The 25091-nt window shown below is 41.1% G+C and overlaps 1 protein-coding gene across 2 annotated transcripts in view; it reads right to left on the minus strand.

Annotated features, from left to right (window-relative positions):
• The window catches only part of ALDH6B2 (aldehyde dehydrogenase 6B2), a 281225-nt gene that overhangs the window by 21434 nt on the left and 234700 nt on the right, over positions 1-25091 (minus strand). For both annotated transcript variants that reach the window (XM_089386419.1, XM_089386420.1), the window contains one exon: positions 10729-10819. In XM_089386419.1, the coding sequence (XP_089242545.1) occupies positions 10729-10819 (91 nt within the window). The remainder of the gene's footprint in view (positions 1-10728; positions 10820-25091) is intronic.

Here is a 25091-nt window from a genome sequence, read left to right on the forward strand (position 1 = left end):
TTCATCCCCTGCTAAAGCCATGTCGATATCAAAATCAGCCCCAAACACAGGTTCTTCAGTCTCCTCCACCCATTCTGATGTTGGATCAATATCGTCCAACACAATGGGATCTAGATCAAGATTTTTGCTCATCATTTGGAGCTCCGATTGCATTTATTGTTTACCCCCAAACCATGAAATCCTGAAAACCATTAAGTCTGCTGAATTTTGAGTGAAATCTAAAATTCTAGTTTCTCCATATGAAATCCAGTGAGGTCGAAACCACTCTCAAACATCCTGAGTCATTTCATGGTAATGTTAAAAATTTAAGTAAAAGGATGAAAATGAAAATTAAAGGAAATGTCACTTTTACTTTAAGAATTTAACATTACCATTAATTTCCAACATTGTTAGGGTTGAAACACCCTTAGTTTCCCCCCAAAACCCCTAAAACGCAGTCAAAAATATGCTTTTTTAACTTTACGGTGGGCGTGCCTAAAACCGGCCAGTTTAGGACAGAACCGGCTGGTTTTATCGGTTCCGTCCTAAACCGGCCGGTTTTCACCGGTTAGGGCAAAAAAATGGCAAAATGGCCTTTCCAACCGGGTTTTTTGGCCGGTTTAGACCGGCGGCCTTGCTAACCGGCCGGTTAGACCAGTAACCGGTTTTTAAAAACGGTTTTGAAAACACTGGTTCGCGGAGATTGGTTGGCACAGGTCCGAAATTGCAGGGTCTGAAGCTCGCATCTATGTTTTTAGGATTTTGGGTCTCAGCCACAGGGATGTCATGGAGAAATTTCCACTGCAGTCGCAGTAATGTCATAGAGAAATTTCGACCGAAGCCTTTCAACCACATGAATGACACATCTTCCCTGCAATTGGTACCTAAAGGTTGAATTTTCAATTGACCGAAGTTTTCGCTCGTTGACCGCAGTGTTCGGAAATTGACTACAGACAGTGACAGCTGATTACAGGTCCCTAAAGTAGGGTTTTGATTATTGGCATTGTTGGGTTCATCTCATGAATCTTTAGATGTTTTGCTGGATAGATTTATGGTTGAAGATATGGATCATTGTACTCTCTCCTTGCTGAATCATTCAATGGCAGTGTATAACAAGAAAAAGAATTTGAAAGAGTTTTCCCCATAGTGGGTTTTTCCCTGGTCTTCGACCAATCTTGGTGTCTCTATGTGTGAATGTTTTTCTTCTATTGTTCCTTTATGTTCCACTGCATTGATGATGATGATGATGTTATTTCTACATAGTTGCATATGTTGTTGAATAATGATGTAAATCTGAATAATGTTATGATGTTATGGGGTGAATTTAATATGGAAATAATGAAATGCAATTATCAAAGCAAAGAAAAATATAGCCCTAAGAAAAATTTAACACCATCATATCTGAAATAGATTCCTCAAACTGTTCAAATCTTTCATGGACCTTTTTCCTTTTAGTTAATGCCTCTATATATGCTGGATCAAGTGTTTTTGTACTCTCCTTCACTGTTTCATATTCCCCAGCTGCAAATGATCTATTTCTTCAAGCCTTTGCGTCTTCAAACAAGTTCTCCAAATAGGCAATACGATACTCCCTTCCCTTTGCCATCAAACATACAAAATCATGAACTAAAATGGTCACACCATTGCAAGAGATTGGAGAACAGAAAGACACCAGAACTAATCTCGTGGAGGCTCTACAATCCAGCATATTGAAGATACATGGGCATCTGTCCCACACCCAAACAGGAGGTAGAATTCTAGAGGAAAATTCTCACATGGCAGGAAATTCTGGTAGACAATAAGTACAGTCATCAGTCCCCATGCTTAATCAAAGAATAGAGGAGCCTCCATTCAAGAAAATATTTGTACAAAACCAGGGCTGTCCATGCATCTGTCTTCAATGCCTTTAGAATTCATGATAAGTCTTCAAATCACCAAAAGGTGTTTTCAGGATACCCATAATTTTATCTCAGACAAAATGGAGAGTAACAGATGTCAGACATAACAAACATGCCTACATGGGATAGCATTATAAATCTTTCATCAAGGATAATACTATAGATGAAGATGAATGAAACTTGCTGTAGTGTAAGGAGACCAAAAGGAACCAGATAACAAGATTGTTATAAGTCAACATCCTAGAACAGTGAAATGAACAATGTTCAATTATTAAGTATCCAACATAAGGAGGACAGCAGATTGAAATCTATAAAAGGACAAATACTATATAAACAAATGAATAAGATTTCAATATATGATATGATATATTACATTAACCTATGTGACAATATATGTGTGTGTGTGTGTGTGCACATTGATGGGTCATGAGGTGAGAGGTTATGATGAAGTGTATAAATGTCCTTTTTATTAGGATTTTTTATTTATCATTTATTCATATTTATTTAGATTTTATGTTTATTACAAATGGAAAATATTTCTACACCACTTTTAATTCCACCCTCTCTTTTATTTGTTGCGTTCAAATTACTCATTTTATTCCGATGTATGTGGTCATTAAAACCTCATTTTATATAAAGGATCATTGAATACCATTACTGTTGTTTTATATCATACAGAAAATGACTAGCTAAAGGATAAACGGGATATCAAAATACCTCTAGGGAGCTCCCCAATCAATTTTAATCTAATATTCTAGCTGCATGCGTTTTGAATTTTCAGTAAAACGACAACAAAGTAGTTCTAAAAGATATTAGTTAAATCCTATTTTAATGGTTCCAATATTGGATATCTAAATACTTGTTAAAACAGCATAGAATATGTCGCCTAGAATTTCCATCTCCAAGAAAGGCTTAAAACTTTGAATGGATGTGGAAGGAAGGGGGTGGATGAATGTCAACCCTAATCTATAATGAATGTGCTCCTAAGGTAAGCTGATACAAAAAGTCCTTTTGGTGAGCCTTTTTAAATCAAATTAATGCAATAAGTCTAAACGATTTAGCATCACTTTAATAAAAAAATGTTTCAAGACAAGTGAAAATACTGATGTATATAAAATTACCTGTTTTGTAAAATCTGCTGAAAAGACAACAGGGATTAAATAGCATACCTTTGTAATTTGAAGGCCAATTTTACTTATAACCTCTACATACAAATTGAGAAAAAGCTAAGCAAGAAATGAGAACAAAATTCCATTTTGTAATATTCCTAATTAGCCATGGCTAATTGGAATATTCGATTTTGCTCAATTTTGCCTTCTATAGTTATTTATAAATAAAAAGGTGAGGAAAGGGGGACATAACTCACTTTTTGAATAAAGTCACTCCCTAGTAGCACAACGTTGTAACTTAAAAGGGGAGCCAAGGGGGCCAAGGGACCACGTAGAAAAGGGGGCCCACGTAGACACTTGGAGGGACTGCGCAGATGGAGAAGGAGCACGTGGCAAGAGAGAGGCTACGTTGGAGGAGGTGGGCCTTAGGGTTTTGAGAGAGGCCAACGCTATAAAAGAGAGAGGAGCCTCCTCATTTGGGCATTGGATTATGTTGCATTTGAACTAGTCACTTCGACTTAGAGCACGCTGGCTGTTTAGCCTGTCTGCAGCACTGTTTAGTGCATCGAGGGACTTCGAGTGCCTGCTCGGGCAAGGTAGTTTCATCAGTATTTTGTAGGAGGAGCGATCTCTGGAGTTGAGGAGGAACTGAGCATTTTGATGATTGCGCAGTCTTGAGAGGGGAGGACGCAATCCCTTTTGGTAGGAGCTTTGGATTGGGTTTATGTGGAGGATTTGAGCTTGGAGATTGAGCAAGGGATCAGCCCTTGCATATTGGAGGATTTTGGCAAAGTCTCGAGTAGAGTTTTAGAGGATTCTCTTCCGGGGTAGCGCAGAGCCTTGAGCGATAGCTTAGATCCTCAACGGGGGTGATTTTCGAGGGTTTGGGCTTTTCTGGGTTTATTGAGCAAAGGTTGATTCCAGAGTTTCAGCATTTCCTGAGGAGGGGAACAGCCCCGAATCCTCACTTGATTCTAGCAGTAGTAGCAGCACAGCAGTTCTCTGGCAGCTTGGACGCAGTTCAGAGAGAGGCCATTTCCTTACTATTCTGAGTGTATTTCTTCACTTGCCTTGTGCAAGTCGAGGTGCTATCTTTCTGATCACCTCTTGTACTCTTTCCATTACTCAGTATAATAAAATGGCTTAGCATTTCTCTCTGCATTTCTCGAGTATTTGCTTATATTCTATGTATACATTATTGTATGTTGCACTACTGTTATTTTTATCTCTTTGAGCTTCCCGGCTACTATACCACTTGTGTGTTTTTCTCCTATACTCTTAGAAAAAGTCTGGAAAGGGCCAGGTAGCCTCCAGATCTTGTCCTCTTTTCAGAGGCGACATATCTGGTAAATGCCCTCCCATTCCATCTCTGGTTGGAGATTGCTTGTGTTTGAGGGATACCCTTGATAAGGGATATTACAGTGGTATCAGAGCATAGATCTGGCTCAGCCTATGGAGCTAGTAGTCTATGACACCGAGGGAGAAGCCCTACATCTGTTACAGAGGTAGGAAATACAGAGATTTAGAGTTTAGGTTGGAGAACACCTACGGAGAGGGAGACTATGTTTGGGTGGTCACAGAACAGGAGGAGCCTGTGGTGGATGTAGAGCAGGAGGATCTGATGGCAGATGAGGATGGGAAGAGATTTGTGGACATGCTCCTCAAATCAGTGTAGGATCTGTCGAGGCAGATCAAGGTGATGGGGCAGAGATTCACGGCGGTGGAGGCTAGACAGCGTGAGAACCCACGAGGTTTCCAGGTTGGTGAGGGATCGGGTAAATCCCAGCATTTGCCAGAGCAGGGTGCCACTCAGTGTGATACTACTCAGCAGATGGCCTCACATACCCCTACACGCTCTACCATGCTCACTTTCCTAGGAGCAGACACGGGGGCTGGAGCCCAGCAGGAGGTAGAGCCCAGTCATATGGGCGATTATTTTTCAGAGTACCAGGCCTATGGGCAGGAGTTCAGGGATGCTCTCTTATTCAGAGACTTTGTTCAGCTCCAACGGGATAGTAGACCCCGCGACCATCACAGAGGATACCAGAATTATCATGATGCAGACACCCACCGCATAGCTAGTAGCTTCCACTTGCCTACATTTGATGGTTCATCAAACAGTTCGGCAAAGTCTTGGTTGGGGAAGCTGGACATCTATTTCCAGCTTAACCAGATGTCGGAGACAGAGGCCATCAAGGTGGCGACAGTAGATTTGGATGGTGAGGCCTAGGACTGGTGGTTCCATGGGATGGTTACACTCGAACACTCCACAGTGACAACATATGCCGAGTTCACCAGGAGATTGATAGAGAGGTTTGACCGAGGGGATCCAGAACAACACTTTGTTGAGCTGACGAGGCTCAAATAGACAATTAACCCAGAGACCTACATTGCAGACTTCTTGAGGGTTTCAGTGATGGTGCCAGATCTATCCGCGACACGGAGGATCTACATGTTTGTTGAGGGGTTAGCAAAGCCACTTCGGGGTCTAGTCAGATCCACTAGACCAGCCACACCCCGGGATGCTATTAGCAGGACCCGGGACTTACAGGTTGCCTTACCCAGGACCTGAACATCTCACCCCCATAGACAGGCTTTCTAGCCTAAGGGGAAGGATGTGAGGATTCCACCCCCAAAGGGGAATCCAGGACGAGCACAGATTGATGATGATGCCAGGAGGGAGCTGAAGAAGAAGCGGTTGTGCTTTACCTCTCAGGAGCCGTGGGCACAGGGACATAGATGAGCTGTTGGCAAAGCACATTTTATTGAGGTCTTCTCCGAGAGCAGCGGGGAAGAGGAAGAGGAGGAGGATGTGGAGGCAGGAGATAGTCATGCCGCGCAGGATCCCTTGCCACCTCCACCACCACCAGCAGGTGGTGCAGCTTTTGCACCTACCAGAGGGGCCCTTGCAGCATTGCGAGGAGTTCCCAAGTATTTGACGTTGCGCGTATGGGGGACAGTATGTGGCCAGCGAGTATCAGTTTTGGTTGATAGTGGGGCAACCCACAACTTCATCGATGCACAGATGGTTGAGTGGAGAGGTATACAGACAGAGAGCTTCGATGGCTTTTCAGTTTTGGTCCCAGGGGATCAGACCATGGTGTGTGCTTGTTATGTCCCAGAGTTATCAGTGACGATGGGCACCTACACACTGACTGACCACTTTTTTGTGGTCAATATTCCAGACACCAACATGATACTGGGTGTTCAATGGCTTATCACTCTAGGGAAGGTCACGACAGATTGGAAGGCCCTAGAGATGGAGTGGGATGATGAGAAGATAGGGAGGCATGAGAAGATACGGGGACAGCACACATATCCGCCTCAGACTGTTTCGGCTCATCAAATGGAGGCAGTCTTCCGAAAGGGAGACGTAGAGTGGGCAGTGGAGCTGTGTGCATCAGAGGCAGGGACTACAGGGCAGACGGTGCACCCAGAGATACAGTCCATCCTTGACCAGTATGCCACAGTGTTTGGGGAGATTCCGTCGGGACAGCCACCGGACCGGGGGTTTGAGCACACCATTGAGCTTGAGCAGGGCATACAGGCAGTGATTACTACCCCCTATAGGCATCCCAAGGCCTATCGAGATGAGATTCAGCGGGCCATTCAGGAGTTGCTGGCTCTTGGGCACATTCGGGCCAAGCACGAGTCCTTTTGCTTCTTCCGTGGTGTTGGTGAAGAAGAAGGACAGCACATTGAGGATGTGCATTGACTATAGGGCCCTGAAGAAGAAGACCCTTAAGAACGGATACCCCATACCCAGGATCGATGAGTTGATGGATGAGTTGAGAGGAGCACGGTTCTTCTCGAAGATTGATTTGAGATCTGGGTACCATCAGATTCACATGAGGGAGCAGGACATTCCCAAGACCGCCTTCAGGTGTCACTATGGGCACTTTGAGTTTTTGGTGATGCCCTTCGGGCTAACCAACGCCCCAGCTACATTCCAATGCTACATGAATCACATCTTCCGCAGTCACTTAAGGAAGTTTGTGTTGGTGTTCTTTGATGATATTCTCATTTACAGCAGGACTTGGGAGGAGCATCTCTAGCATATTGACACAGTGTTGCGCATCTTGGAGCAGCAGTTCTATGCCAAGCTCTCCAAGTGTGAGTTTGGGTTGACAGAGATGTTGTACTTGGGACACATCATAGGGCTGGATGGAGTGAGAGTCCACGAGGAGAAGATCAGGGCCATCAGAGATTGGCCGGAGCTGAGGAACGTGTCAGAACTTCGAGGATTCCTTGGCATTTGTACTTACTACCAGAAGTTCGTCAAGAGTTTCTCACAGCTTGTTGCACCCCTGACAGATCTGACGAGGAAGGGGGCATTCAGTTGGTAGGATACAGCGCAGCAAGCCTTTGACAGGCTCAAGGAGGTTATGAGCAGCTGCCCAGTGCTTGCATTGCCGGATTTTTCACAGCCATTTGTTTTGGAGTGTGATGCGTCGGGAGAGGGGATCGACACAGTGTTGATGCAGGAAGGTCACCCTATAGCCTTTGAGAGCCGAAAGCTCCTTCCACATGAGAGGTTGTATTCTATATATGACAAGGAGATGTTGGCCATAATGCATGCATTGGCCAAATTCCGGCAGTATTTAGTGGGTAATAGGTTCAAGGTGAGGATTGATCACAATAGCCTCAAGTTCTTTTTGGAGCAAAAACAGCTACAGGAGAGGCAGCAGAAGTGGATCAGTAAGATCCAAGCGTATGACTTTGACATTGAGTATGTCAAGGGTAAGAACAACGTGGTAGCAGATGCCCTTTTACGTAGACCAGCCACGTTGTCTCTCATGAGCTTGGACACAGACTAGAGGGCTCGACTCTTAGTAGAGTACTCCAAGGACAGATTTGCATGTGAGGTTCTAGATGGGCAGGTGGCGGATGACAAGTACAGGGTAATCGATGAGATCATCTATTATAGGGATCGGATCTTCTTGACTGAGGGATCTCAGCTGAAGAAGAAGATACTTCAGGCATCACATGATTCACCATTGGTCGGCCATCAGGGGTTTACCAAAACCTACAGGGCCATTAGAGAGAGGTTCTCATGGAAGGGCCTCAAAGAGGACGTAGTCCAGCATATCTAGGAGTGCGATATTTTCCAAAGGAACAAGGGGGAGATGGGCCATCCCGCAGGATTATTGCAGCCTCTTCCCATTCCGAAGGGGAAATGGGAGAGTATTTCGATGGACTTCATCACAAGGTTTCCCGTGGTACAGGGCAAGGATTGTATCTTTGTCGCCGTTGATAGATTGACAAATTATGCACACTTTTTCGCCATATCCACACACTACAGAGCAGCGCGGGTGGCCGAGTTGTTCCTCAGAGAGGTCTTCAGGCTACATGATCTTCCTAAGACCATCATCAGTGACAGGGACAGCCGTTTCATGGGCGAGTTTTGGCAGGAGCTTTTCCGGTTGGCAGGGACGGAGTTGACACTAAGTACCAGTTATCACCCACAGACGAACGGGCAAACAGAGATAGTTAACAAGTGGCTGGAGGGCTACTTGCGTAACTATGTCAGTGGGCAGCAGCAAGCATGGCCAAAGTGGCTGCATCTGGGGGAGTACTGCTACAACACTACACATCACATGTCCATTGGTATGTCACCATTCTATGCTTTGTATGGATATCATCCTTTATCTTTTACTGACGTGATGTTTGGTGCCAGCAAGGCTCCGAGAGTCAAGATTTGGATCCAAGGGAGTCAGGATATCCTCCGAGATCTCAAGGATAATATGGCTACAGCGCAGAACCAGCAGAAGCTGTATGCTGACAAGGGTCGGGTGCAGAGGCAGTTTGAGGTAGGGGACTTGGTCTACCTATGATTACAGCCATACCGACAGTCGTCACTGAAGCAGAAGGGAATTGAGAAGCTCAAGCCCTGCTTTTATGGGCCATACAGGGTGGTACGCAAGATTGGACAGGTTGCGTATGAATTGGAGCTACCCCAAGGCAGCAAGATTCATAACGTTTTTCATGTATCATGCCTGAAGAAGGCATTGGGGCAGCAGGTGATAATGACAAATGAGCTACCACCCATGGATGATGAGGGGCATTTCGTGTTGCAGCCAGAGGCTATTATTGATACTAGGGAGAGGCAGCTACGGAGCAGGACAGTCCGAGAATTCTTGGTGAGGTGGAGGAATTTACCGAATGAGGATGCCACTTGGGAGAGTGAGAAAATTTTGCAGCATCTATCACTTCAGTTGCTTGAGGACAAGCAACATTTTGTCGGAGGAGACTGTAATATTCCTAATTAGCCATGGCTAATTGGAATATTCGATTTTGCTCAATTTTGCCTTCTATAGTTATTTATAAATAAAAAGGTGAGGAAAGGTGGACATAACTCACTTTTTGAATAAAGTCACTCCCTAGTAGCACAACGTTGTAACTTAAAAGGGGAGCCAAGGGGGCCAAGGGACCACGTAGAGAAGGGGGCCCACATAGACACTTAGAGGGACTGCGCAGATGGAGAAGGAGCATGTGACAAGAGAGAGGCTACGTTGGAGGAGGTGGGCCTTAGGGTTTTGAGAGAGGCCAACGCTATAAATGAGAGAGGAGCCTCCTCATTTGGGCATTGGATTATGTTGCATTTGAGCTAGTCACTTCGACTTCGAGCACGCTGGTTGTTGAGACTGTCTGCAGCACTGTTTAGTGCATCGAGTGTCTCCGTTCAGAGATCTCACCCTTAGCCCCAGGGGACTTCGAGTGCCTGCTCGGGCAAGGTAGTTCCATCAGTATTTTGTAGGAGGAGCGATCTCTGGAGTTGAGGAGGAACTGAGCATTTTGATGACTGCGCAATCTTGAGAGGGGAGGACGCAGTCCCTTTTGGTAGGAGCTCCGGATTGGGTTTATGTGGAGGATTTGAGCTTGGAGATTGAGCAAGGGATCAGCCCTTGCATATTGGATGATTTTGGCAGAGTCTCAGGTAGAGTTTTGGAGGATTCTCTTCAGGGGCAGCACAGAGCCTTGAGGGATAGCGTAGATCCTCAACGGGGGTGATTTTCGAGGGGTCAGCTATTTTAGAAAAGCTTTTTGGACTTTTCTGGGGTTATTGAGCAGAGGTTGATTCCAGAGTTTCAGCATTTCCTGAGGAGGGGAACAGCCCCGAATCCTCACTTGATTCCAACAGTAGCAGCAGCACAGCAGTTCTCCGGCAGCTTGGACGTAGTTCAGAGAGAGGCCATTTCCTTACTATTTTGAGTGTATTTTTTCACTTGCCTTGTGCAAGTCGAGGTGCTATCTTTCTAATCACCTCTTGTACTCTTTTCATTACTCAGTATAATAAAATGGCTTAGCATTTCTCTTTGCATTTCTCGAGTATCTACTTATATTCCATGTATACATTATTGTATGTTGCACTACTGTTATTTTTATCTCTTTGAGCTTCCCGGCTACTATACCACTTGTGTGTTTTTCTCCTATACTCTTAGACAGAGTTTGGAAAGGGCCATGTAGCCTCCAGATCTCGTCCTCTTTTCAAAGGCGACATATCTGGTAAACGCCCTCCCAGTCCATCTCTGGTTGGAGATTGTGTGTGTTTGAGGGATACCCTTGATAAGGGATATTACACATTTACATATCCAAGAAGGCATTCAACTGCTTACTAATCACAAGGCCAATATCTGCACCAGGTTTAATATCTGCATTTACTTTGTACGAATCTGAACATAGTAAGATAAGGCTCAGCAAGTATTGAGATTTCATTTGCTTAACCTAAAAAGGAATTTTACCTGTTTACTAATCACTGGGCCAAGATCTGCACCAGGCTCAATGCCTGCATTTACTTTCAATTGTTTTGCACGTTCCTTAAGTCCTTCCTCCCTGCAAACAAGTAATCTGACAGTAATTAGCAATGTTTTTATTGCAACATTTTCTTTCTTGCCATGCAAAACTATTAAAAAAAAATCAGAGGATGATAACGTGACTTTTCAAAAGTAATGAAAGGTTTCTTACAATTCAAAATAAACAGGATTTCATAAACAAGTTACAGTGTACTCAATCAATTGGGGGGAAATGACTTACACTACAAAATAGGTGTTTAGAAATAAAATAAAATTATATTAATGTCCACAGATAACTAAAATAGGTCAATGGGACTACAAAGTACAACCTGCCGAAAAAACCAGGAGGGGAGTGTAAAAGTCCTCTCCCAAAAATCCAAAAGCTAAAGAAGAAGAAAACCTTACATATTGTAAGGATCCAAAGTATCAGTACAATCTCAAAGTAGTGGAAGAATATACTGTAAGTAAAAAGAAGAATCAATCACTATCATTCCCAGAGGCAAGAATGGCAATGTCTGCCTGAGGTATCTGAAAATAGTTCATTCCAAGGTGGACATCTTGGGTTTTGTGCCTCTAGCCTAATGGTCTAAGACAAATTGACCCTCTCTTTTTGTGGATTATTTTTTCTCTAACATCATTTGTTGAGGGTTTTCCAGGTCTTCTCAAATCTGGAATAAAATTGCAGCCATCTTTTACAAGGATTTCTGAAGCCCTAGCCTATGGTTTGAAGGAAACAAGGTGAGATCTAACTATATAAACCCTATTTTTACTTCTGAACAGTTTTAATTGCATATTCGTCTCATTTGGAAGTATTTTCCAATGTGGAAAAAGTCGAAGCCGGGATTAAATCGGCAAGGGTCCAGAAATTGGAAAAGTCGTTAAAGTATAGAGTTTTTTGAAAAATTCGGCAAAATAAAAATATAAAAAAAAATATAAAAATATTCAATTTTTAAAAAATCCTGACTTTTTCAATAAAATCCAGACTTTTTCAAAAAAAAAAAAAAACCGTTAAAGAAACTATCTCATTCACGATTTTTTGGAAAAAGTTCCAATTTAATCCCGACTTTTTCAACTGGGAAAAAATCGGCAAAAAATTGGCCAATTTAATCAGCCAGCCAAAAAAATCGCGTTTTGGGGATTTAATCCCGATTTTTTCCCGACTTTTTCCACACTAATTTTCAGCCTCCCAAAGTGCTGGAAAGTGTTATATTTTGATTGGAAAGAAATCTGGGTTTAACCTTAGACAGAGTAGCCCTCCAATTTATGCAATTGTTATTTCAGATTGTTGGACCTTTGTATTTTATTGAATAAATCTGTTCTAGGGCTATTATTTCACTCATTTCATAGTCCTAGCATTAGTACCCATGGATGCTTAATCCTAGTGTGTTTCCAGACTCCTAAGTGGCTCAAAAGGCACTCCAAACTTGTGTTTTCCGCAGCTTCTGTCATTTACAGGTGCTGGAAGTGGAGGACAACAGCAAGCTTGTCTTATTTTAGGACATATAATCAAGAAGACTACAAAGATGGATCATCTCACTCGATATATGCAACAATACTTTAACTTGTGACATCAAAGGTAGTATTTATTTGAGGTTTCTATTTTCTGCCTTATTTCCTTACATATCTGATTTAGTACTCGTGTTTAATTAACTCCTATCTTTCATCACACTTAGGGTCGTTGAATTCTATAGCTGTGGAAGGTCTTCTAGCTTGGTGTCTTAGCTAGGAAGATCTTGTTTGGCCTCTTTAGGAGCTTGCATGTGACATGCAAGGCATGCATGAGGGTTGCATGTAACATGCAAGGTGTGCATTAAGGTTGCATGAGACATGCATGACATTCAAGCTATTTATAACTTGTTTCTTATGTTTAGGAAAAGAAGGCCTAAGAAAAGTAAGTTAATTTGACTTATCTTTAGTAACACAACAATTTAATCTCAAGCGTCAATTTAGGCCTTAATTAAGTTATAAATTGAGCCTAAGGAAAAAGGCTAAGACACACAATCATTGTTGAGTGCTTGAGTGAGTGATTTCCTGAGTGAGAAGGCTCAAATTGACCAAGGAGGTTCACGAGTATTGAAAAAAGTGTAACTAGGTTCGGCCTTCATAAATATGAAATGTACTTTTCATTCTTGTATTTTGTAAAAGAAAGAAAAATGATTATTATTATTATTGAACTTGGGTTTCTTGCCCAAGAAAATTGTTTTATAGGTCAAGCACTAATTGAAAGTCCTAGAATTGTCCTAGGTCAAGAAGTCAAATAGGGACATTGTCATAATATGAAGACCCTATCGGGCATCTTGTAAATTGTAAAAAGAATTATTTTTGTATTTTACTAAGCCTTCCAAGACCAAGTCGGCCTACCAGCCTGTCAAGTCAGCCTAGAAGTTGGAATTCATACCCCTAGAAGACCTATATATAGGAGACAGTTCGACCTCATTTGGACACATTCATTGCTCTCTCTCTCTTATGCAAAGGAAGAAGTAGAAAAAGGGCAGCGAAGAAGGTAGAAGAAGGAGAAGAAGTGTTTTTGGTTCCTCTCTCTCTTTCTCTCCACACGTGTGGAGGAGGCTATATTTCTGCAACTTTTCGCTAGGATTTCTGCTGTCGGGCTAGGGTTTCGTTGTGAAGGTTTGATCTGATGAAAAAGGGCTAAAGGAAGGGCCAACAAAGTCCCCTTCTAGATCCAGAAGACAAATTAGGTCAAGCGAGGCAGCTGGAGGCAAAGAAGAAGCAGTTCTAGTCCACACGTGCGAAGAAGCAGCTGTTATCGGGGAGCCGAAATTGCAGATCTGCAGTTAAGGCCGAAAATCCGTGGGTGGAGGTCGAAGAAGTGTTGTCGGAAGAGATTCTGCTGGGTTTGGAAAGCAGTAAAGCGGGCACATTATTGAGAAGTTGATCTTGGTCTTGGAAGGGCTTCAGTGTTGGTCAAAGGTCTTGGTATTCGTCAATAAATAATCTATAAGAAGAGACTTAAGGGTTTTCCTCTCAAGAGGAGAGGTTTTGCCCTGGCTTGGAGCCTACATCTTGTGTACTTGTATCTTGTTGATCTTCTTGTTTTGGTAGTTATTGAAGAACACACTATAATAATAAGAAGAAGAAGATAATCCTATACGTAAAAAGACATCACAAACAGTTATCATAGTTAGAAGAATCATTAATGTCATCTTGCCTTAGATTCTTCAACAATGAGGAGGTTGAGGAGAGTTCTGGAGGAAATAGTGTGGTCAAATTGGAGGAAGGGGGTTGAGCAGCAAGGAATCAAGCCACAGCCCACATGTGTGATGTCAAGGAGGGTTGTACAGGCCTAGATATTAATTAGGCATGTCGAGTTTTACTAAAGCTGAATTTCTCAGGCAGCGAGGGGTTTTCTCAAGCCAAATTTCTCAGTAAGAGGCCGAGTTACAAGTCTTCATATCAGCTATAATTTCCTATGTCTTTATCTGTGGGTCTGACCCATATTTTCTAAGTTAATAAAATTCTTAGAAGGGTTTTGTCGGTAAATTTGTCCGTTGTACCTGTCATTGATTTCTCACTTATTTCCGCTGCAAATTTACCTATTAATTATCAACGTATTTAGTTTTCCAAAGTTCTAAAATTTATTTGGTATAATATTTTTCTAGATATTGTTAAATTGTTGAGTGAAATTAAATCAGGGCTGATAAGATTTTAAATTAACAAAGGTTTCTAAGCACTTGTCTACTAACTTGTTGAAGCAATCAAGGTATTGGGTATGTTGAATTTCCACGAGCTTGGGTCTAGGTTAGAATCTTAGAATCTCTAATGCTACCAAACCAAGAATCTCAACAAGAACTACTTTGCACAGTGGAAAATATAAAGCAGTAAATCACAGATGCACAAATATAGACAATTTTTAACAAAATATTGTACAATAATGTACAACCCAATCTTCATTATATTAAACCAATCTGAATAATACAACGGTATATGGAATACAAGATACAATGACAATCACACTGCAGCTCTATGTCGTATCTTGTCTTGTCGGTCCTTCGCTCCCGATCTGCTCTCTAGTTGCCCCTTAGTCCTTTAAAGGACAACACATAGAGTCTCCAGGACGGTTGCCACCTAACACTGTTGCAAGTTACATCTGCTACAATGAACACGGGCTTATCCAATCTTCTCTCTACGTTGGCCAATACCTGAGCTCCAATCCGCCAATCTAGCAGTCACTTTTGTCCATCAAAGTACTGCACATTAGGCTCCAAACTTCACCCTCACTTCAGCTATCACACCTCCTTTAGGACTGCTAGTCATGGGCTACTTTGGGTAGCCAACACGCTGCCCTCCACCAGTTCAATGGCTCCCAACTCTTCACTATAAGTTTTTCTCCTAGTTGAGGTTTCCAACTGCCCAGTCAACCTCAACACATGGCACTTATAGGCTGCTCATAAAACCGATCCAAAACTGGTCAATACCATGACCCAACACAAGGCAAACTCCAACTCCAAGTTTGTTATAGTACAACTGTCATTCACTGTTCCTGATTAAGGCACATGGCACGTTGCAACAGCCCTAAAACATCCACACACTATCCCTCAAGCAGTTGTGACTTCCCTTCATTTGTTGCGGCCTTCCCTTGGAGGACCCCTCACCTCCTACGTTGTTGTTTTAGGCATAGACAAGCCCTCAAACAGACCTACACAACTCTGTTACAAGTTGGTAAGGGCTGCGGCCTACCTAGAGTAACCTTCTCAAGGTTGCAGTTGCCTCTTCCAAGGGTTCTCCACCCACAAACGCCCTCAACACAGACCTGCGTCTCTCCTCCTCATACTTGGCCTCCCTGTAGATGCAAAACAGTCCCTCAACAGTCACAAGAAGGCTCCTACGCAACCTCTTCTCCTCGCTGAGATACCCTTCTACCTGTGGCCCAAAAACAGAGGTCTCTTCTCTCCTTGAACGAGTTAATCGACTTCTTCTTCAATGCTTTTGTTGCACCTTTGGATGATTGAATAACGCTCTCCTCACCTTCTATTTATACACCTATAGAAGGGATCCTCAAAACGTCCAATTAGGGCTTGTACAACTGTCACATCGCCTATTAACATCAAGCTGACCTAGAGTCCTCATTAGCAAACCCAACCATATACTTCAAAAATTCATATTTCCATTTCTACAACTCAAAATCAAATGATTTTCGTTGCATCGAATTCGTCTCGACGAGAGCTATCATCCTCATCCATCACATGTCGAAATGTGTCCATAGTTTTAGCCCAAATCACAATGGGTGCCAAACCCCAACCTTAGGTTCAATCCTGACTCTTGTGGTGCTTTTCCCTCCAAACCCTGAAGCCTAGGGCTTGGAGTACCTTCCAAGCTACTCAAAAATCAACGCTCCCTCTTAGCAAGGGAGGTACTTCCAAGACTAGTAAGTAACTCATCGTCATCATCACTACTCGCAACACTTGCCCAAATCTTGGTGCTCACCATTGCAGCGATCCTTGTAGCATGAACTACACCTCTATCAGAAGTGTCGCTGTCACTAGAAGCATCCTTCTTCTTCTTCTCCTGCATCACTTTCCAATCCCTCCATCATTCCTTCTTGCCAAATGTGGAAGCAACCTTGCTCCCCACCAGTGTTGCGGGGAAGCTCCCCCCCACCCCGATCCCGCTCCCAATCCGCGCTCCGGGCGGGAGCGACTTGGGAGCGGGTCGGGAGCGCACTCCCTAAAAAAGAATTCGCTCCCTGCCTTTTCGAGAGTGTTTTGCCTTTTTTGCAATTTTTTTTTGTAGTAATGTTCGAAATGCAATTTTTTTTTAAAGAAACAAATAATTTTTGAGTCGGGCAGCTTAATGATCAAGTCTAGGCCCTAGTATTGATATGCTATTCATGGTAATGTTAAATTTTTAAAGTAAAAGTGACATTCTCCTTAATCTTCATTTTCATCATTTTACTTAAATTTTTAACATTACCATGAAATGACTCAGGATGTTTGAGTGTGTTTCTGGCCTCATTGGATTTCATATGTAGAAAGTAGAATTTTAGATTTCATTCAAAATCCAGCAGACTTATCAGTTTTTCAGGATTTCAGGATTGGGGGATTGCAATGTTTCCATTGAATTTTGTCATGTATTAGGGTATGGCACTCGTATTTAATCAAGAGCACCAATCGCTCTATGTACCTTGATGTTAGTGACATTGGTTGTCGAACTCCTCTATCATGACCCTCCTAAAAATAAACGCATCACTCAAACAAAATCTTGACTTGACATGCTATGCTTTTTCTATCTTATGTTAATGCTTAGAGGGTGATATTAATGACAAAGATCCCTATACAGATACAGAGGTAATGACAAAGATACCTCTGGATATTAATGCTTAGAGGGTGATATTAATGACAAAGATACCTCTGGATATTAATGCTTAGAGGGTGATATTAATGACAAAGATCCTGATTTTCCAACTAGACTAAAAAATAGACATTTCTCGTGGTGGCAAGAGGCCCAATGATAAGAAATAGATAATAGATTTACTTCTCTTTTCTAGTTTCTAGTAGCTTTTATAACTATTGACTCTTTCATATTTATTATGATATTTTTTTAAACAATATATGACAATTTAAGTTTGAAGTTGGCAATTATAACTCATTAGTAATGAATTATGAATATGCTGCTTCATGAAAGTTGAAATTTGTTTCATTTCATTTCATTTTATAACATTTCACTTCATGTTAGATATTATTTGTTGTAATGGTTACACTTAGCTTACAAGTACAACTTTGGTAATCAATGATGATAAATGTTATATATTGAATTTTGAAAGCTTGAAACTTTAAGATTGATGAATCATGAGACTCAATATGTTGTATGTTACTATGTTACTAACTTGTGGACGTGGTTGATGAAGATTATAACTTCTAGATGATTGTTGTTATATGGTTCAATCTATGTTTTTTTATGTTTTTTATATCTAATTCATTATTCTACATGTTTTTGTTGACATATATGTATAAAAATATAAAAAAAATGTATATGTTATATAAAAAACGCTCAGGGATTCACTCCCAAACCGAGAGCTTCTAAAAATGTCGCTCCCGCTCCCGTTTTTGCTCCCGCTCCCGTTTTTGCTCCCGCTCCCCGCTTTCGTTCCCGCTCCCAATTAACACTGCTCCCCACTGACCACGCGTTCTTCTTGGGTTACAAAGTCTCCCTCTGAATCTACAAGCTCCCACTAGAACTCAACTCCCTCTAAGCCTCTGGAACCTAGACCTTCTTCTCGAGAACCTGTACATGCGCCTGCAACTACTTCTTTGGAACTTGCACTTGCAACTGCTTCTCTGGAACCTGCACCTGCTCCTTCTTCTTCTTCCCATGATCCATAGGCTTGCCCATCAGCCTGTATAGACCATGCTCTCTAACTCCAAGCACAATCCCATTGGAGCTAGAGCCTCTAGGCCTGAGTCTTGCCTTCCCATCTTGGAACAAGACCTCAAACACCTCTTCTCGATTATCGAGACAAAAATCATGCTATATCTGAGTCCTGGTACAAACAGTACATCCTAGACCCGCATCACTCGTCCTGCCTCCATCCTAAATGGCACAACTCTCGATCCTCAAATCTCCTTTTGACTCTTGTCATCCAACACCATGTGCAACTTCGAGTCCCATTCAGCTAGAGTCTCAAAAACCTCGTGACCTTGTTATATGTTTCGATGCACCACTATCCACATACCATCCATCCTCATCGATAAACCCTACGAGAAATGAGAGATCATAGCAAAGTCCTCCTCTAACCTCCTGGTGAGAGCATCTATCTCAGCAGAAGTGGCAACACCAACTACCCGCTTTCCTTTCTTCTTCTTGTTATCTCCCTTCTTCTTCATCGTACATCTCAACGAAAAATGACCCATCTCACCACAGTTGAAACACTTTGACTTTACTCAAGTCCTTCTTCTACTTACCCTTCAATCGTGCTGCAAGTGCCATGTCATCATCTGAAGCCCTCTTCTTCGGATGAAGATCCTCGTCTCGCAACTATTCCTGAATGAAATCGTCCCAAAGCCTATTCCAGTCTGGCAACTTCTCTCTGGCAACGGTCCCTTTGATGAAGGGTTTCCATTCCTCGGTGAACCCTTTCAAGGCGATCCTCACCATATCATTCTCTGAAATAGTCACACCAATGACAACAAGCTCATCTTTGACTTGAGACAATCTCGTCAGATACGAAGTCACTCCTTCACCCTCTATCATCTTGGTGGACTTCAACTTATCCTCCAATACCATACTCGGTTCTCGTTCTTATCTGGAAAAGATTTTGAAGAGCCATCCACATCTCATTTGTAGTGTTCTTCCCAGACAAATGAGGTATTAGGGGATCCTTCACAACATAGAGGATGATCAATCTCGCCCTCGTATCAAAACCCTCATACACTTCCAGCTCCTTTGGGTCAACTGGCTTCTTTATGGCTTTCACGGCGAACTCCCAGATCCTGTTGACCTGCAAGACCAACTTGATCCTTTCCTTCCATGGACTATAGTTGGACAACCCCTCCAACCTGTCTGCATACCGAATACCAGCCTACGACTTCGACATTGTCACCTACAATGTGACCAACTCCCTCTTAAGCTGTACTTCCTTGTGCACAACTCTGATTCACTGACTTCCAAAGTAACTCAGACACGCTCTAATACCATGTTGAATTTCCACAATCATGGGTCTAGGTTAGAATCTTAGAATCTCTAACGCTACCAAACCAAGAATTTCAACAAGAACTACTTTGCACAACGGAAAATATAAAGCAATAAATCACATATGCACAAGTATAAACAATTTTTAACAAAATATCGTACAATAATCTACAACCCAATCTTCATCATATTAAACCAATCTGAATAATACAATAGTCTATTGAATACAAGATACAATGACAATCACGCTGCAGCTCTATGTTGTATCTTGTCTTGTCGGTCCTTCGCTCCCAATCTGCTCTCTAGCTGCCCAGTATGGGGGTAGATCTCACATAAACATGTAAACGTAAATGTAAATGTAAATGTAAATGTAAACGTAATCGTAAATGTAAATCGTAAATGTAAATGTAAATGTAAACCTAATAGATCTCACATAAACATGTAAACGTAATCGTAAATGTAAATGTAAATGTAAACATTTAACATGTAATGTTTAACATTTTACATTTTTTATCTAATGTCAGCTTTGTTAGAAACCAATCTAATTATTATTATGTATAAACCCAATATAAATTTAAAATATAAAGAGGTTTATGAACACTAAAAATTAGGTATGGTAAATAAATAAAAATGTAAATAAACTGGAGTTATGGTAAATAAATAAAACCTCTTTTTATACTTACTCCAAAGGTATGGTAATAAATAAAACCTCTTTTTATATTTAGTCCATAAACCTCTTTATATTGATGAAGACTCAAAAAAGAGGTTTTATTTAGGTGAAGCCTATGGGCCAAATACCAGTTTAATACCATGGGCTAAATACCATGGGCCAAATACCATTTTAATACCATGGGCTAAATACCATGGGCCAAATACCATATTTATAAAAATAGGTATGGTAAATTAATAAAAATATAGATAAACTAGAGGTATGGTAAAAAAAATAAAACATTTTTTTATATTTGCTCCATAATTCACTCAAAAATGAGGTTTTATTTAGGTGAAGCCTATGGGCCAAATTATTATTGATACCATGCAAAAAAAAAACATTATTAACCCTAATATTATATTAATAAAAATAAAGATGGCACATGCTATTGACCCATGGTATTGAGAACCAATGGTACCGACCCATGGTATTCACGTCGAATGTAGCCTATTTAAAGGGGGGAATTAAACCAGTATAGATCCATCTTTACTTTGGATCTACTAAGCGCTAAGAGGGATCAAATATCCTAATATGCAAACTAGAATAGAGTGAAAAAATATTTGATCCCTCTCGGCACTTGGTAGATCCAGAGTAAAGCTGGATCCACCCTCTCCAACACAAGAAACACTTCTTCATATCATAAAAGAGATATGATTTATGTGCATTCCTTCTCCATTCCCAAAAAAGTTTGGCACATTGTTTTATCCCACCACTCTAGTCTCCCTTCTAAACATGAAACCCATTGCATGTTCACCCATAAAACTATCCTCAACAATATACTCAGGTAGCCTCTAGTTCTAGTTAGTTCACCCCAACATCTTGTCACTTGTTACTTTACACTTAATATCCAATAGGCAATTTGGGAGATGAACACCAACAGAGTGAAAAATGAGGAGTTCCAAGCAAAGCTTTTCAAGCATGGTAGACTAGTTGTATTTGATAACATCATTGATTTACTTAATCACGCTATTTTCTCAAGCTTTCCTTGGGCTTAGTCCTAACATACTATCCACTCAATCCACAACTAGGGGTCTAGAGATACTCCAAACATTACCGAACAATCATGGTAGGACACACTTTCTCTAAGGTCTATGCCATTGCCATTCAATTACCATTATTTGAGGTGCTTGAGTGGAGGCATTTTTGAGTCGGGGTGGAAATTTGGAGAAATTTCAGACTAGAGCATTAGTGTCATGTGCCTTTCCAAGTCATCACTACCGGGGAAATGATTGATTTAATTAGATTAAAATGTGGCTATGAGAAGAAGGTGAAGTTTATAAAATCTCATTATGATGTATTTACTTGCCCATGGTATTGGCACCCACGGAATACTTACCCATGGTATTGGTATTCATGGAATACTTACCGATGGTATTGGGATGGCCAACGACTATAAAAGGGAGCTCAAGATCACTATTTGGGGGGGTGGATGGATGATTTCCTTTATTTGATTTTGAGCCCTTGTGGCTTAAGGAAGGGGTAAAACCCTATCCCTAAGGAAAATTGGTTTCAGTGTTACACCATACACCCTAGCCAATCTAAGAAGGCATCACTGTGGATTTCTCATTGAAGCATGTTGATTGGCAAGACAGGTTTCCCAAAATTTTCGGGTTTTAATTTTGTCAAGAGATTTCATTTGTTTTGCAAGGCATATTTTATTCGTGAGGAGATCTCCATTTTGTATGCAGGGTCGAGCTCATTTGAAATAGACAATATTATACAAGGGTCGTGGTTTTCATTGATCCAGGCACCAAGTTCATCAGAGCAAACAATTTTATCTTAAAGATCAATTATAATAATGAGGGATTTATAAATTGTGAGTACAACATCATTAGTGCAAGGAAGGCCATATTTGGGCGTTAAATCTGTCATATGAAAGAGTCTAAGGTGCCATGTTTTGAAGAGGCAGCGCTAGTTATCTTGGATGTCAATTTATTAAAAGGGTAACTTCTATAATGGAAGGAGAATCACTTTTGGATAGCATATTTCTCTCTGGGAGCATACTTATTAATTAGTAGTATTCTCTGTCTTAAAACTACAACCACCTTGTGCCATAGTCAAGACAAGACAAATATATGTTTAAGTAGCCCATAATTCACATAATCCACCAAGCCCAGTTTCTTTGTTTGATGGGCAGACGAATGGTTTATCATTGGCAGCAGGGTAATAACGAAACTTCAGGGAATTGGAGATGGGATACCTCAGCTCTGAGGGCCAAATCTTCTTGTGCAAAGACAACGATCAAGCCCATCAATCCCTATTTTCTACATGCAAACATTCTCAGGTTTCCATGATATTTTGTAACCAGATTTGACATGAGAATATTTCCTTCAGTTTTAATAAAATAAGTGTTGAGTTGCAGTTACTTTATTTACTGTGCAAATGATGCTGAAGGTTTCTATTTAATTGCATGCAAAACATTTGCCAAAAAAAATGTTTCCCTTTTATCTACAGGCAAACTGTTTGAATAATCTATTTGTCAAAATGGTTGTTCAGAAACTATTTGACGAAATGTTTCAATGAGTTAATGGACAATGTAGTGGTTGGATGTATGTGTTTGACGAAAGGCTTCAATGAGCATTTTGATTATTGCACAAGTTTAATTTGGCACGTTTAGGAATTATTCTATTGGCTAATTGGGCAATCACAAGAAAGGGCATTACAATTAGACCATTGATCATATCCTCACGCTACTACCCATCATTAAGGAAGCAAGACATCACTCTTTGAAAGCCTTATGATGCCTTGTTGACTTCAAAAAGTGTTTTCTATCTCAAGGGAGGTCCTATTCCAAAGACATAGAGGCATTGCCTTCTTGAAGATCCTTATCACGACTAATATGTCTCTACAAGTCCATCCTTGAAAGACTCTGCACAGCGCACATAGTTTCAAACTTTATCAAGGGAAAGCAGGGTTGTCTTGTTTCTCATACATTGTTTATGATATACATTGATGAGATGGAATCTTTTCTACACATGCCAACTTAGGGACATTTGCCTCCTCGATTAGGTCTTGATCTCCATTAGTAGGCTTCATTTCAACATGAAACAAAAAAACACTCTAACTCATGGGAACAAAAGTTACAGGAAAGGATAAAAACCCCTCGGCCCCCCTTGAGAAGTAGTGGACGATGTAGTATAGGATAAACTCTTAGACAAAAATTCCAGGCTTGAACAAGAATTAAACCTCAAGGTGAGGGGGCTCCCTCTACCTCTTCCATCCTCAAACCCCATGGTGGTTGGAACCTTCTTTATTAGGAACAATCTAGATCTCCTTGATGTACCCCTTGATAAAGCTTGGTTCGGGTTTGAATCCACTCTCTTGCTCCAATTTAGGTACACAGAGGATTGTTTAGCTTATGCTTAAGCCTTATACTAAGAGGGGGGGTGAATTAGTATAAGATCCTTTTTTTTTAATTTTAAATGAGCATTCATCAATCGTTTATTAACTTCAAAACATTAAATGAATATAAACTCAAATCACAGTACGCAAAATTTAACATGGAAACCCTTGCAAGAGAAAATCACAAAAACTTATCTTTATAAATATTTGTAAGCACCAACCTATTTTTAGAAAGCTTGTAAGCACCACCTATTGGAGACAACAATCTCCTTAGTTGAGCACCAACTCAGCAAGATATTGTGTAGGCACCAACCCACTGGAGACACCAATCTCCTTGGCTAAACACCAACCTAGCAAGACCTACATAGGCACTAACCCAAGGCCTTCACACACAGAGTACTTTTGACTTCACCTACATGCTTCATACTTCATGCATTTCACAACATCATCATACCATTAACTTTCATGCTCCAGTGCCTCTCCTTGCTTCATACCCTAGACATAGCTTCAAACCCTAGTCAAATTTAGCCTTCATGCCCTAGCAAACCTCACAGTATCATTACCCATAATGTAATTGTAGACAACTGCACTTCACAGCATCACAACCCTAAGACAATGCACTTCACAGCATTGTAGACCTTAGTCCATCATAGCACACCCTTAACACTCCAAGAAAACTCCCTAAACTCCTCTTGTGCACCTTTAAAACCCAATATTACTCCCTAACTCCTCTAGTGCACCCCAAATCTCTTTTAAACAATTGTACTAGATCTTCTTGCTTTGATACAATGTGTAGCATGCAAGTGAAGTCAAAAGTACTCTGTGTCTGAAGACCTTGGGTTGGTGCCTATAAAGGTCTTGCTAGGTCGATGGTTATCCAAGGAGATTGGTGCCTCTAGTAGGTCGTTGCCTACACAATATCTTGTTGAGTTGGTGCTCAACTAAGAGATTGTTGTCTCTGATGAGTCTCTGATCGGTGCTTGCTTATTAAATCTAGGGAATGGTGTATCTATGATTTTCTTCAATTGGACCATTATCCTAGGACGGAAGCCCAAGTAGGTTATGAGTTATTAATGAAGAATTGTTGATTGGACAAAATCTGTTAATGTCACTTGTTAATGAAGACTTATTTGCTAGAGACTCTTAGGGATACTATCCCTTGCATATCCTTCTACTTTAAGTTTCACAAAGTTTTCCTATATGTTTTAATTTTTAGAGCTCATAGATGTTGATTTGTGGTATCACTGGATGTGCTTTGCCCATGAAAATTGGTGGAGAGGCTAAAGCACATGAGATCTCCAAGACCCAGAATGGTTTGGGGAAATTCCACTCGGTTAGAGAGATATTAAAATAATTAATATTTTTTAATGGAGTTCTTAAGTCTAAACTTAGGAAAATTAAAATATTAATGGGTATTAATATAAAATTGGGTCAAAATGTTCTAATTGACATGGATCAAGCCAAATCTAATCTTAGCCATTGATTAGAGAATTAATATCGGCCGTTGAAGACTCAACAGGAAAAGTATAAGAGGAGGTTTGAGGGTCAGTTAGAGATACACAAAGATTGATCAGTCAGTTCGATTTTCTGGAGCAGGGCTTGCTAAGAAAATTCG

The sequence above is a fragment of the Pinus tabuliformis genome, chromosome Q, assembly GCF_031772625.1.
Source record: "Pinus tabuliformis cultivar Carrire ecotype Pingquan chromosome Q, CPIR1, whole genome shotgun sequence".
NCBI lineage: Eukaryota > Viridiplantae > Streptophyta > Pinopsida > Pinales > Pinaceae > Pinus > Pinus tabuliformis.